At 42.1% G+C, this 14,032-nt stretch overlaps 1 protein-coding gene across 12 annotated transcripts in view; it reads right to left on the bottom strand.

Annotated features, from left to right (window-relative positions):
- gem (transcription factor CP2 like gemini) overlaps positions 1 to 14,032 on the bottom strand; it is a 90,008-nt gene that overhangs the window by 30,907 nt on the left and 45,069 nt on the right. For 9 of the 12 annotated variants that reach the window (XR_011229041.1, XR_011229040.1, XM_069326387.1 and 6 more), the window contains 2 exons: positions 8,796 to 8,943; positions 5,137 to 5,333 (listed from right to left, as the gene is read on the bottom strand). Coding sequence is in view for 10 of the 12 variants with exons in the window: in XM_069326387.1 (XP_069182488.1) it covers positions 5,137 to 5,333; positions 8,796 to 8,943 (345 nt within the window). In the remaining 2 variants the exon portion in view is untranslated. The remainder of the gene's footprint in view (positions 1 to 5,136; positions 5,334 to 8,795; positions 8,944 to 14,032) is intronic. The other 3 variants (XM_069326391.1, XM_069326393.1, XM_069326388.1) reach the window with 1 other exon arrangement.

Below are 14,032 nucleotides of genomic sequence, written 5' to 3'. Positions count from 1 at the left end.
TATGATTTTCATCTCTTCTGCCGCTCGGTCCACCCTAGATGAAATTTCCTTCTCTAAACATCCAAAAATGATTATGGACTTAGTTCTATCTGCAGTGTTTTGTACCAGTTTACTGTTGGTAACCAGTTCTTTCCTAATTGCTTGCCTAATTTCTGCTTCTTGTTGGTCATTTCTGGTTTTGACTTCCGAACACACTTCTTTGATAGTCTCTTTCTCTTTTACAACTTCAGCATATGTCGCTTTTATTTCTTCTTTATACTTTTCTAGTTCCTTATTCACCTTCTCTATGTGAGTTGTCAGTGAAGTTTCCAGTTGGAGATCCTTACCTAACTCTATGTTAGCCCTTAGGCTTGCTTGGAGTTGTTCACCATATGAGTATTTTCTTGTTTATTTCTTCAAAGTCACCACACTTCACTTTCCATGCCTCATTTTCTTTCACTAGTTCCTTGATTTGCTCCTCCTGATTTGTTACCTTGTCTGTTAATGCAGTAATAATCTTACCTTGTTGAAGCATACTCCCTTTTAGAGTGCAAAGCTCACTCCAAAGAGCTCCATTGTCCTCTTCCAATTTAAGCAGTTTTTCTTCATACTTCTTTTGCATATCCTCAATTATCTCTAACCTGCCAAGAACACCTCCTTTCCTTATATCTTGTGTTGAGAATCCTTTGAAACCATCATCTGTTGGTGTGTCTACATTCTCAGTGGGGGTGGTGGCGGCGGCCATCTTTGTTTTTGTTCTAGACCAAAACAAACTTTTCCACTCGGCTATTTTCACTCACTTTTACTTGTTTATTGTATTTTATTTGCTTTTACTCTTCCCTGAACCTTTATGTAACCTGGGACACCACTGTAGCCCTCAACCTGTGCCCAATACTTAGGTAATTCGATATTTACAGGAGCTTGCTGCAGTGTGACTTCTGCCTCCTCCAGCTCATACACCTGTCGAGTGTACACACACACACACGTGTGTGTGTGTGTGGGGGGGGGGGGGGGGGGCGGGGAGGGGGAGGGGAGGGGGGGAGGGAGGGAGGGGGAGGGGAGGGGGGGAGGGAGGGAGGGAGGGGGAGGGAGGGGGGGAGGGGGGGGGAGGGGGGGGGGGGGAGGGGGGAGGGGGAGGGGGGAGGGGGAGGGGAGGGGGGGAGGGGAGGGGGGGGGTCGGTCACTTGGGAATGAGTGATCATAGTGTATTGAGCTTTGAGTACCTGGTTGAGCTAGGAATTATCACCCCCAAAAAAGAACTGGGAAACAAAGGGCTGGCGTACCGAAAGGGAAACTATGAGGAGATGAATAAATTCCTATGAGATATACATTGGGACACGGAACTCGGAACCAAGTCCGTACAAGACATGATGGACTATGGGGAGGGGGGGGAGGGGAGGGGGGAGGGGGAGGGGAGGGGGGGGTCGGTCACTTGGGAATGAGTGATCATAGTGTATTGAGCTTTGAGTACCTGGTTGAGCTAGGAATTATCACCCCCAAAAAAGAACTGGGAAACAAAGGGCTGGCGTACCGAAAGGGAAACTATGAGGAGATGAATAAATTCCTATGAGATATACATTGGGACACGGAACTCGGAACCAAGTCCGTACAAGACATGATGGACTATGTCACCCAAAAATGTCAGGAGGCTGTAAGCAGGTTTGTCCCAGCCCAACAGGAAAAAACAGAGAAGCAAAGGAAGAATCCGTGGTTTAATAGGGAATGTATGAAAGCAAAGGAGCTGAACAAATGGGCATGGAGGAACTTCCGTAATAACAGAACACCAGAAAGTAGAGAGAGATACCAGAGAACCAGGAACGAGTATGTTAGTGTGAGAAGAGCAGCTGAGAAAAGGTATGAAAATGATATAGCTAATAAAGCCAAGACCGAACCAAAGCTACTACACAGTCACACCAGGAGGAAGACAACAGTGAAGGAACAGGTGATGAAACTTAGGGTGGGCGAGGACAGGTACACAGAGAATGACAAAGAGGTGTGTGAAGAACTCAACAAAAGGTTCCAGGAGGTCTTTACAATAGAACAGGGAGAAGTCACGGCGCTAGGAGAGGTGGCAGCAAACCAGGTGAGCTTGGAAAGGTTCGGAATTACAAGAGATGAGGTCAAGAAGCACCTATTGGAGCTGGATGTGAGAAAAGCTGTTGGGCCGGATGGAATCTCACCATGGGTATTGAAAGAGTGTGCAGGAGCACTTTGCTTGCCACTCTCCATAGTGTATAGTAGGTCACTGGAAATGGGAGACCTACCAGAAGTATGGAAGACTGCTAATGTAGTACCAATATTTAAAAAGGGTGACAGACAAGAGGCACTGAACTACAGGCCAGTGTCCTTAACTTGTATACCATGCAAGGTGATGGAGAAGATTGTGAGAAAAAAACTAGTAACACATCTGGAGAGAAGAGACTTCGTGACAACCCATCAACATGGGTTCAGGGAGGGTAAATCTTGCCTTACAGGCTTGATAGAATTCTACTATCAGGTGACAAAGATTAAGCAAGAAAGAGAAGGATGGGCAGACTGCATATTTTTGGACTGTCGGAAAGCCTTTGACACAGTACCCCATAAAAGGTTGATGCATAAGCTGGAGAAACAGGCAGGAGTAACTGGTAGGGCACTCCAGTGGATAAGGGAGTACCTAAGCAATAGGAAGCAGAGAGTTATAGTGAGGGGTGAGACCTCAGAATAGCGTGAAGTCACCAGTGGAGTCCCACAGGACTCTGTGCTTGGACCTATCCTGTTTCTGATATACGTAAATGATCTCCCAGAGGGTATAGACTCATTCCTCTCAATGTTTGTTGACGACGCCAAAATTATGAGAAGGATTAAGACAGAGGAGGACAGCTTGAGGCTTCAAGAAGACCTGGACAAGCTGCAGGAATGGTCGAACAAATGGCTGTTAGAGTTCAACCCAAGCAAATGTAATGTAATGAAGATAGGGGTAGGAAGCAGAAGACCAGATACAAGGTATCACTTGGGAGATGAAATACTTCGAGTCAGAGAGAGAGAAAGACCTGGGGGTTGATATCACGCCAGACCTGTCCCCTGAAGCTCATATCAAGAGGATAACATCAGCAGCATATGCCAGGTTGGCTAACATAAGAACGACCTTTAGAAACTTGTGTAAGGAATCTTTCAGAACATTATATACCACATATGTCAGACCAATCCTGGAGTATGCAGCTCCAGCATGGAGTCCATATCTAGTCAAGCATAAAACTAAACTGGAAAAGGTTCAAAGGTTTGCCACCAGACTAGTACCTGAGCTGAGAGGTATGAGCTACGAGGAGAGACTACGGGAATTGAACCTCACTTCGTTGGAAGACAGAAGAGTTAGGGGGGACATGATCACCACATTCAAGATTCTCAAGGGAATCGACAGGGTTGATAAAGACAGGCTATTTAACACAAGGGGCACACGCACTAGGGGACACAGGTGGAAACTGAGTGCCCAAATGAGCCACAGAGATATTAGAAAGAACTTTTTTAGTGTCAGAGTGGTTGACAAATGGAATGCATTAGGAAGCAATGTGGTGGAGGCTGACTCCATACACAATTTCAAGTGTAGATATGATATAGCCCAGTAGGCTCAGGAACCTGTACACCTGTTGATTGACGGTTGAGAGGCGGGACCAAAGAGCCAGAGCTCAACCCCCGCAAGCACAACTAGGTGAGTACACACACACACACACACACACACACACACACACACACACACACACACACACACACACACCCTTCAGAACTGAAGGGCAAGAGCTAGGAGGAGAGGTTAGAGGCATTAAATATGCCAAAACTAGAAGACAGAAGAAAAAGAGGTGATATGATCACTACATACAAAATAGTAACAGGAATTGATAAAATCAATAGGGAAGATTTCCTGAGACCTGGAACATTAAGAACAAGAGGTCATAGATATAAACTAGCTAAACACAGATGCCGAAGAAATATAAGAAAATTCACTTTCGCAAACAGAGTGGTAGACGGTTGGAACAAGGTAGGGGAGAAGGTGGTGGAGGCCAAGACTGTCAGTAGTTTCAAAGCGTTATATGACAAAGAGTGCTGGGAAGACGGGACACCACGAGCATAGCTCTCATCCTGTAACTACACTTAGGTAATTACACTTAGGTAATTACACACACACACACACACAATATATATATAAAGTTAGTGTAATAACAGCAAAAAACAGTATGTTGGTGAGGGAGGTGGCGTAGTCTGCTGGCTGCTGTGTCATACCTCTTATCACATGTATACTTTATCACATGTATTTATATAGATACCTAATGACAGTGACAGTATGAGTGGCTGTAGCAGAATAAGGTAATGAGTAGATCTATCTTGAGGTTATCTTGAGATGATTTCGGGGCTTTTTAGTGTCCCCGCGGCCCGGTCCTCGACCAGGCCTCCACCCCCAGGAAGCAGCCCGTGACAGCTGACTAACACCCAGGTACCTATTTTACTGCTAAGTAACAGGGGCATAGGGTGAAAGAAACTCTGCCCATTGTTTCTCGCCGGCGCCTGGGATCAAACCCAGGACCACAGGATCACAAGTCCAGCGTGCTGTCCGCTCGGCTCCATATCAATGAGTGGATCAATCAGATATCCAGATTATCAAGGATAGATCAATTTGAGATTACAGTATTTTAATTTATTTAATTTTTCAGCAGAGGTGTACTGATTTATCAGTACCGGTGGTTACAGCAAATTTTTTGCAGTACCTGTGTCAGTATAGGTAAGATCTCACATGTTCCTTCATATTTTTTTTTTACACACGTGGGTAAACATTTGTTTACAGAATTGCATTGGTTAATAAGGCACTATTGATTTGGGTTCAAATTTTAGTAGCGAAACACCACCAATTTTTTCTTGATCAATTTTTAACATGTACACAACAAACTAGGCATAAGGTACAGAAACGAATAGAGGTTCAGTTGGTCTGTTGTTAGGCAGCTATAGTAGCTATAGTAACCCTCTCGAAGAAAGTAGACTTGAACAATTCAGGTAGGATATAGGCAAAGAGGAAAAGAATTCCACAAAATTTGAAATTTTAAAATGGTATACGGTATATTGAAGCACTTAGTTCTAAATTTCGTATAGTAGTATATTAACAAAACTATTACTAAAGTATTTTGTACTTACTTAGCATGTAGGGCATAAAATAGTCTAAGTCCATCAGCCATGCCACACATTTCTATGAGGTCTGAGCGAGACAGTCTTAAGATATCGGTACCGGAGAAATTTGAAAACATGCTGGTGTACTTGTTAAAACGATTGGCCATTAACCAAGCTGTAGTCTGAGTTGTACTGCTTCCAGTATTGAGAGGAGCACCATAGTACTGATGATAAAACAACAAAAACTGTTTTAATATTCTGATCTCCAACTTCTAATAAACGTCTTAACAAATTATATGGCACAATTATATTTCCAGAGAAAAGCAGTTATTAAATATTAAGACATTTAGAGAAGCAAGACTCCTAACCTCCAACTGGTGGGGCAATTTTAAGGCTATTACTTCCTTAATTATACCAAAATACTTAAAATAAATATAATCACAACACTCATCAGAATCATAATGCCTATTAGTGTCCTTAGTACAGTGACTGAATATATCCTATAGTATAATGTTGAAAAAAAGAGAGATGAACAGAATGAAACACCTTTTTCTGGAGGACCCCTGGTGGCTCCCTGATGCTGTTTCCTTGAAATGGTTCCCAATTACTAAGTCATATTAACCACAGCGTTCTGTTTGGCTTCTTGGATACCAGAGCTAAAACTTGGTCCCCCTTTACAGAAGCACAGATAGTAGGTGACACTGACAGTGGGTGACAGTAAGGGGGCGAGACCTCAGATTGGCATAGTACCCAGACTGAGAGGAATGAGCTACGAGGAGAGACTACGGGAATTAAACCTCACGTCGTTGGAAGACAGGAGAGTTAGGGGGGGACATAATATGCATTAGGAAGTAATGTGGTGGAGGCAGACTCAATACACAGTTTCAAGTGTAGATATGATAAGAGCCCAATAGGCTCAGAAACCTGTACACCAGATGATTGACAGTTGAGAGGTGGGACCAAAGAGCCAGAGCTCAACCCCAGCAAGCACAAATAGGTGAGTACACTCCACTATCCTAACGGGAAAGCATTCAGAAAATCAGTGACTCAATACAAAAACTGATAAGTTCAAAGAGACTGAAGCCTCAAAAGTCCCATTTCCAGTGCCCAAAGGACTGATCAAATAGGATGCCCAGGAATTCTATAAGTAAATCAACAAATAGTTAATGCGGCTGTGAAGGCCAACATCATCATGCAGTGTAAAACAAGTACAAGAACTCAAAATGTACCCCAGCCAGCCAAAATGTTCGCCCCTCAACCAAGGGTCTAGACAGAGAGGACACACCTGAGGTAAGGAGTGAAGAGTCACCAAGTAGTCTGGCCTGTAAAAAGCAAACTCTCTAACACACTATAGTAGAGATGTCAGTGCAGGGCAGTGTTACGGAGCACGCAAGTTAGGTAGCCTTAAGAACCACTTACAAGTACCCTTTACAAGCAATGTCCCACAACACAAATTGAACAGAAAACATGCTCATGAAGCCTACAAAAATATAGAACAATACCGAGCAAATGGTCCTTGCAGGACAAAGTGCAAGGATAGCCAGCACTTAACTGAGAAACAGCAGGACCTTTTGCAGCTGGTTGACAACTTGGGAACCCTATAGTGAACCCGATTGACTGAATTGACCGAGTCCACCTCAGCCACTGAAATGACTTGGAAAGATTGGGGAAGGACCAGGAGCTGCAAGCCCTCCTCCTCCAACACAAACTAATTTCAGTTACCTATTTTATTAATCATTACTAAGAGGTGCTGTTGCCCCTCTAGCTGCACAGCGGTGCTGTGCGCTGCTCATGCATACCCCACCATTGGACACTCTCTCGGTACTAAGGCTCTCACAGCCAGCACAGATGCTGACAATTTTTTTCTCAAGATGGCATATGTTTACAGGAGTCCTGAGACAAAGGATATGAGCCCCATGTCCCTACAGTTGTTTTGAATTGCTCTCTATACCTAAAAGTGCCAGATGGCACTCTGCGCATCCCTGATCAGGCACCTTAAGGAGCTCTGCGCAGAACAGTGGTTAAATAAAGTAGTGGTCTATATTGATTCACTTTCTGGATGTATTAAGGTAGGCTGGTGAAGTGTCACCTGCTCTCTGTACCCCTGTGACGGGGGGGCCAAGTTCTGGTTCTGGTCCCCAGTAGGCCAAACAGAACTCTGCAGCTGATGTGACCTAGTAGTTGGGAGCCATCTAAGCAAGAACCCTTCTGGGAGCTACAAGAGGCTCCTCCAGAAAACTTCTGAAAAAACCTGAATGAGTTGACTGGGAATAATAAAATAAGATGACTATTAGTCAATGTAAATAGATTAAGGGAAAGAGTAAGATCATGCAAATATGTAAACAAGAACTGTTAGTAAGAGTACAGAGCACCCAGATAAAAATAATTAAAGGCCACTTTACATTACAGGAATACAAAATTTAATAAATATTTTAAGACAAGTACAGCAAAGGTCAGAAGAGAGGAAAACTTCTCTACTAGTTCTATAATGCTAAACAGTATATGCACAAACACCAAGAGTTGAATGCAATAAAATACCCCTTTCTGGAGCTAAAGTACTGGAACCTATAAGTCATATGCAGCCCTATTGGGCACCAGGACCATAATCTGGTTTGTTCAATGAGGTGAAGGGATAATTGGGGCGGCAGGATAAACTGCGATGGGGAAGCCATAAAAACCCTGCTGAAAATACTAACAAGGCAATAAACCTGACAGGGACGAGGGACTTCAGCCACAGGAAGCCAGGTGCAGGGAAAGTGTCTCGGTGAAGCAAACACCGAACCCCTGACCTCAAACACTTGATGATGGAGGGTGTAAGTGTCCACAGATAACAAAAATCACTTGAGACATAAACATGTCCTCTGCTAAAGTGCAAAACTTTTTAACACACACAGGAGTAGGGCCAACATGACAAACATAATGTGCACAAGCACACAGTCCTTTTTTTTTTTTAACCGTTCTCTCCATCAACAAGCCCTAAAGGGAAGATTAAATCTCATGCACTGCCCTGAAGCGAGGCGACTCGAGAGGAGTCAAATTCTCAGAGAAGGAAGCCTGCACCATCCTTAGAACAGGTGTCTCTGGTTGTATAAGGAAACAATGACTCTTTTTTTTTTCCTAGGAGAGCCTAATTCCCTTTAAACACTCACTTGTTTTATTGTGTGTATACAGCACTTTCTTTTAGGGTTTCCCTGATTTTGTGATTGATCTCTGATCCCCCTGCATCCCCTTGTGTCGAAGAGTGAACTAGATTATGATCCTGGCTCCCAGAATGCAATGAATGATTATTCAATAAACTGCTAAGTAACAAAAATGAGAGAATAGACATGCAGTGCTGATAATATGAATGACTCTTACAGGACAAGTATCTAAAGGCAGAGAAATATGTTAGTGTCAGAAAGCTTTAGCAGACTCTATGGTGGACTTTCAGTACCATTAGACAAAATCAGTCAAAACAGGAATCAAAGTCTTCTCTAACCACAGGCATATATAGTAGCAAACTTTTACTAATAAGAGAATTTTAGTCAGTAAACCTCATTCACAAACATGTTTGTAATGAACAATTATTATAAAAACTCAATATTAAAAATTCAACCTACAACACGATTACTGAAAATTAGGCAGCAAGCAAACAGTCACCACATGTACACAATAACAATACTGTATTACTATCACCATATATTTACTTTCTGGAATATCAGTTTCCCCTTGAGCGAGAGACCACTTGCAAAGTTATCAATCTTGCTTACCGGATTATCTTGTTCTTCGTCTGGATCATGCGGATTGCCATTTTCAATAATTTTTAATGGTTCTGAGGATGATGGGTCAGTTTTTCTGAAAACAAGATTGCATTAAACAAGTACTCAAAGAAACCCATATTTTTGGGCTATCCCACTTGGTAAGGAAAGATCTAAGCTGATCTCTGATTAGAATTTGGCTCAGTTGGGGGCAAGTACATACAGCACGAGCACAACAGGCAACTCTTCAAACTGTCACTGTCAGGTCATACTGCTGCTAGGGAAACACTGAAAAATACACAATCTAGCCCAGATTGTAGACAGAAAAGATAATCAATTGAACTCAAAAGCTTTTCTAGATGTAACTTGGCATCAAAGAAACTGTCAAGCCATGACTAAGCAAACTATTAAACAACCAACTAGGTCACTACCTACCTCCTCACATTCCATCCAAATTTATCTTGACTCTTCTACATAATAATTAATACATAGTGATCATATCCTCTCTGACTCTTTTCTCTCCTCTAAAGTTGTTTAAATGAGCTCCTTTAACTGTCTTTAAAGCTCAGACCTATTAGTTCAGGCACTAGTCTTGTTGCAAACCTCTTGGAGCATTTTAATCTTGGGATTCTGGGTTATTGGAGTACAGGGGGCCCCTTTGTGGTGCTACTGGTTGCACAGTTGGGGATGAGATACATCTTGGCTGGTAGGGCCTCTTGTGGGATTTTATTTTCATGGTTACAACATATTGGATCTCAGGAATGCTGGACTCCCTTGTGAGGATTGTTAGTTGTGTAGTGAAGGCTAAGAGTTAAATGGGTTGAGGAAGCCTCCTTGTGGGGTTGCACATTGACAGTTAAACCTTAGTGATACTGGAGCTTCCTATGAATCTACTTGTTCAATGGTGCGGGTAATGATACAACTGTGATGACAGGACATCCTCGTGAGGTTGTAAGTATAGGGGTACAAAAAAGGCCAAAACCACGAGTGAAGGGGTGGGGGCTGTGTGTGGATTGGAGGTTGCTGGGTGTTGTAAGGGAGAAAAGGGGGAAAAGGCACGTTAGGGCTAAGCAGCCTCCCCTAGCCATGGTTCTCAGCCTTATATTCAGTGTTTCAATATCGTTTTCTTCCTGCCCTTTACATTCCTCAGAGGATTGGTCCTGAATGTTACATGAAAAAACTGCCAATCATCACATGTTGAGGTTCTAGGGCAATTCTATTGTCACCTTGTAGGGAGCCGGCGGCTGAGCGGACAGAACACTGGACGCGTGATCCTGTGGTCCCAGGTTCAATCCTGGTGCCAGCGAGAAACAATGGGCAGAGTTTCTTTCACCATGATGCCCCTGTTGCCTAGCAGTAAATAGGTACCTGGGAGTTAGTCAGCTGTCACGGGCTGCTTCCTGGGGGTGGAAACCTGGTCGAGGACCGGGCCGCAGGGTCACTAAAGCCCCGAAATCATCTCAAGATAACCTTTATAAGTAGCAGGTGGCACCGATACTTAGTCAACATCTTAGGGCCTCTCACGAGTATAAGGTGAGAAACCCATAATTATAAACCCATCAGTATATCTGGTGGGTTTCCCAACATTATCTTGTCCTTTGTTAGCCTTCTACTCATTCCACTTCTTAAGTCCTTTCTTTCTTTGTTTTTTTTAGAGCAGTGACTCATGACCAAAAATATATGCCCGTACACTCTTTTGAGTTTATATAATGCACTTTCTGTGAACATTCTGGTTTGGATTGAGTGTCACCCTAGCACTGATATGACCTAACAGGAATAGTTAACAAAATTCTAGCAGACCTGGCACAGTATGTAAATCTACCCTGATGATGCCAGATCCTAACCAGAGGTCAACAGGATCATGCTTACCTTAGGGAGAGTTTGCTGTTCCAAAAACTTATTTTCATCTGCCCTCAAAGCATTGATGCAATTTAACAAATCTTACATATGTAACATTCAAATAACTTTAATCAAAACAATTTTCCAAAATTAACCAGAAACAATATACTGTTCAGAATAGGAGAGGTCATATGCCTACATTATTGTAATTTATTCACTGAATACCGTACAGTAAATCAACACATATACGCAGAATATTGTTAAGTCTACAATCACATATTTCCATATTTTCATAAAATATGTTGAAATTAGTACAAATATATAAGTAACATGAGAGGTGCTGCAAGTAACACATGTACAGAAGAGAAAAAAATTAAAATTACACAGTACAATAAAAGTTTCAAAATAGATACAGTACAATATTTTTAAAATGTTCTGAAAGACAAATAACTACACACATAATTAGGAATAATAACTTAATATCTGCATTTAACATTGAACAATGATAAACTGAAAATATAATAGCACTACAATACATATTAAAACTAAATTTGTGCTCTTTGGTATTTATCAAGTTGATGCTCAGAGCTTATCATATATCAAATGATGCTCAGAGCTTATCATATATCATAATTAAAATCAGTCTCCGTGGCGTAGTGATAAGACACTCGCCTGGCGTTCCACGAGTGCTATGTCATGGGTTCGTACCCTGGCCGGGGAGGATTTACTGGGCGCAATTCCTTAACTGTAGCCTCTGTTTAACGCAACAGTAAAATGTGTACTTGGATAAAAAAACGATTCTTCGCAGCAGGGGATCGTATTCCAGGGACCTGCCCGAAACGCTACGCGTACTAGTGGCTGTACAAGAATGTAACAACTCTTGTATATATCTCAAAAAAAAAAAATCCTGTACTGTACACACAAATGTATGACATGTCTGTGTGTGTTACTAAATAATAGTGTTAAGATAATTGTGTCAATGGGGTAAGATCTAGCTCAAGAAACCCCACCTCATAGCTAATGTGCCTGCTAGATATACATCTCCAAAAGTTCCAGTACTTTCTCATATTGCTCTTGAAGCTGTGAATGGGGGTTATTTCTCAAAGTTTATTCCACTTATTTAACAACATATATTCTGTAATACATCAAAGTGTCTTGAGATGAAGTGGAAAAAATGCTGGAGTTAGGTAAAAATAAAGCAGTTGGCCCAGATGGCATTTCATCTTGGGTTTTGAGAGAATGTGTACCCGAGCTGAGTATTCTACTTCAATTGATTTTTCAGACATCTTTATGTACAGGAATCTTAGCAATATATGGAAATATGCAAACAGTTCCAAACTGCAAAGATGGTAACAGAGAAGACCCTATAAATTATAAACCTGTATCATTGAGAAGTATGGTAGTCAAAACACTATAAAAAATAATTAAAACCAAATGGGTAGAATACCTGAAGTGAAATGACACAATAACAGACAGATAGTATGGCTTTGGAACAGGAAGGTCTGGAACAGAACAAATCTACTCAGTTTTGATAATAGCATACAGAGATTTTACAGGAAAGAGATAGTTGGGTTAGGTTGATTGTGTTAATCAGGACCTAAAAGTGCTTTTGACATGAGTCCCACACAAGAGGTTGTCCTGGAAACTGGAGCACGTTGGAGGGTGTGGCAGGAAGACTGCTGACATGGGTGAAAAATTGTCTAACTGACAGACAGATGAGGGCGGTAATCACAGTCAATTTGTAAGACTGGAGAAGTGCAAGACTGGGTAATCACAGTCAATTTGTAAGACTGGAGAAGTGTTGCTAGTGGAATACAAAATGGATTAATTCTTGCACCAATAATGTTCATAGTGTATATAAACAATCTACCAGAAGGAATACAGAATTATATGAACATGTTTGCTGATGATGCCACGCTACTAGGGAAGATAAGAGCCTTGGACAATTGCCATGCCTCTCAAAATGATAGTAATGCAGGCTGTCCAGCCGCAGTGTGCCCCACCAGCAAACAAGCACTCAATTTTCTGTCAAACAGAACACAGAGAGTAAGTCAACCATATAAAATCGAGTCCAAGTGCAGTTAAAAGCTCTGTACCTTGGGGTACAGTCCTTGCACCACTGCTTTTCCTTATTCTCATATCAAATATAGACAATCATATCAAAATACAATCCACAGCTTCGTATCATCCTTTGCAGATGACAAAAATCAGCATGAAAATTACCTTTACTGAAGACATTGAAAAACTATAAGCAGATATTAATAAAGTTTTAACTGGGCAACAGTTAACATGATGTTTAACAGTAATAAATTCCAGGTACGGTAAAAATGTGGATCTTAAGATAATACAGGGTACAAAACACAGTCAAATCTGCCCATAGCAGGAAAGCAACGTGTAAAGGATTTGGGAATAATGATGCCTGATGGCCTAACGTTTAGAGAGCATAACCAAGCAAATACTGCGACAGCTAGAAAAATGATGATGGATTATGAGAACTTTCAAATCCAGGGATCCCATCACAATGGTTGTACTCTTCAAATCACTTGTGCTGTCCCATCTTGAGTACTGCTCAGTATGTACTCACTTCCTCCTTCAGAGCAGGAGAGATTGCTCAAATAGAGGGAGTACAGAGAATATATTTGGCATACATAGACGTGATGAAGCACCTAAATTATTGGGATCATCTCAAAGCTCTCCAAATGTACTCACTAGAAAGGAGATGAGAGAGATATCAAATAATATACACATGGAAAATATTGGAGGGCCAGGTCTCAAATCTACACAGTAAAATAACAACATACTGGAGTGAATGATTTGGAAGAAAATGCAAAATAGAACCAGTAAAGAGCAGGGGTGCCATAGGCAAAATCAGAGAACACTGTATAAACATCAGAGGTCCACAGTTGTTCAACATCCTCCCAGCGAGTATAAGAAATATTGCCAGAACAACTGTGGTCATGTTCAAGAGAAAACTAGATAGTTTTCTTCAAGAAGTGTCGGACAAACAGGGCTATGGTGTATATGTGGGCCTGTGGGCTAATCCCAGCAACAGCCTGTTGGACTAAGCTCTCACAAGTCAGGCCTGGCCTCGGGCCGGGCTTGGGGAGTAGAAGAACTCCCAGAACCCCATCAAGCAGGTAAGTAGGTATCACTCCCCAACCCGGTGAAAGACAGACAACCCAAGACCCCTGACCTACCCCAAGGGTGAGGACAACCCCAAGTGAGGAAGCCCTCTAATGGGGAGTGAGCCACAAATGCCCCAGGGAAGATAACCCTGAAACCCTGAAATGCAAGGGCAGTACTTACGGAGCACCTAGGGAAGGTGTCCCTTGGTGCGCGCAGCTCCT

This window comes from Procambarus clarkii, chromosome 18 (assembly GCF_040958095.1).
Source record: "Procambarus clarkii isolate CNS0578487 chromosome 18, FALCON_Pclarkii_2.0, whole genome shotgun sequence".
In the NCBI taxonomy this organism is placed as follows: Eukaryota; Metazoa; Arthropoda; class Malacostraca; order Decapoda; family Cambaridae; genus Procambarus; species Procambarus clarkii.
The sequence above is the reverse complement of the archived record's forward strand: the minus strand, read 5'-3'. Positions and strand labels throughout refer to the sequence as shown.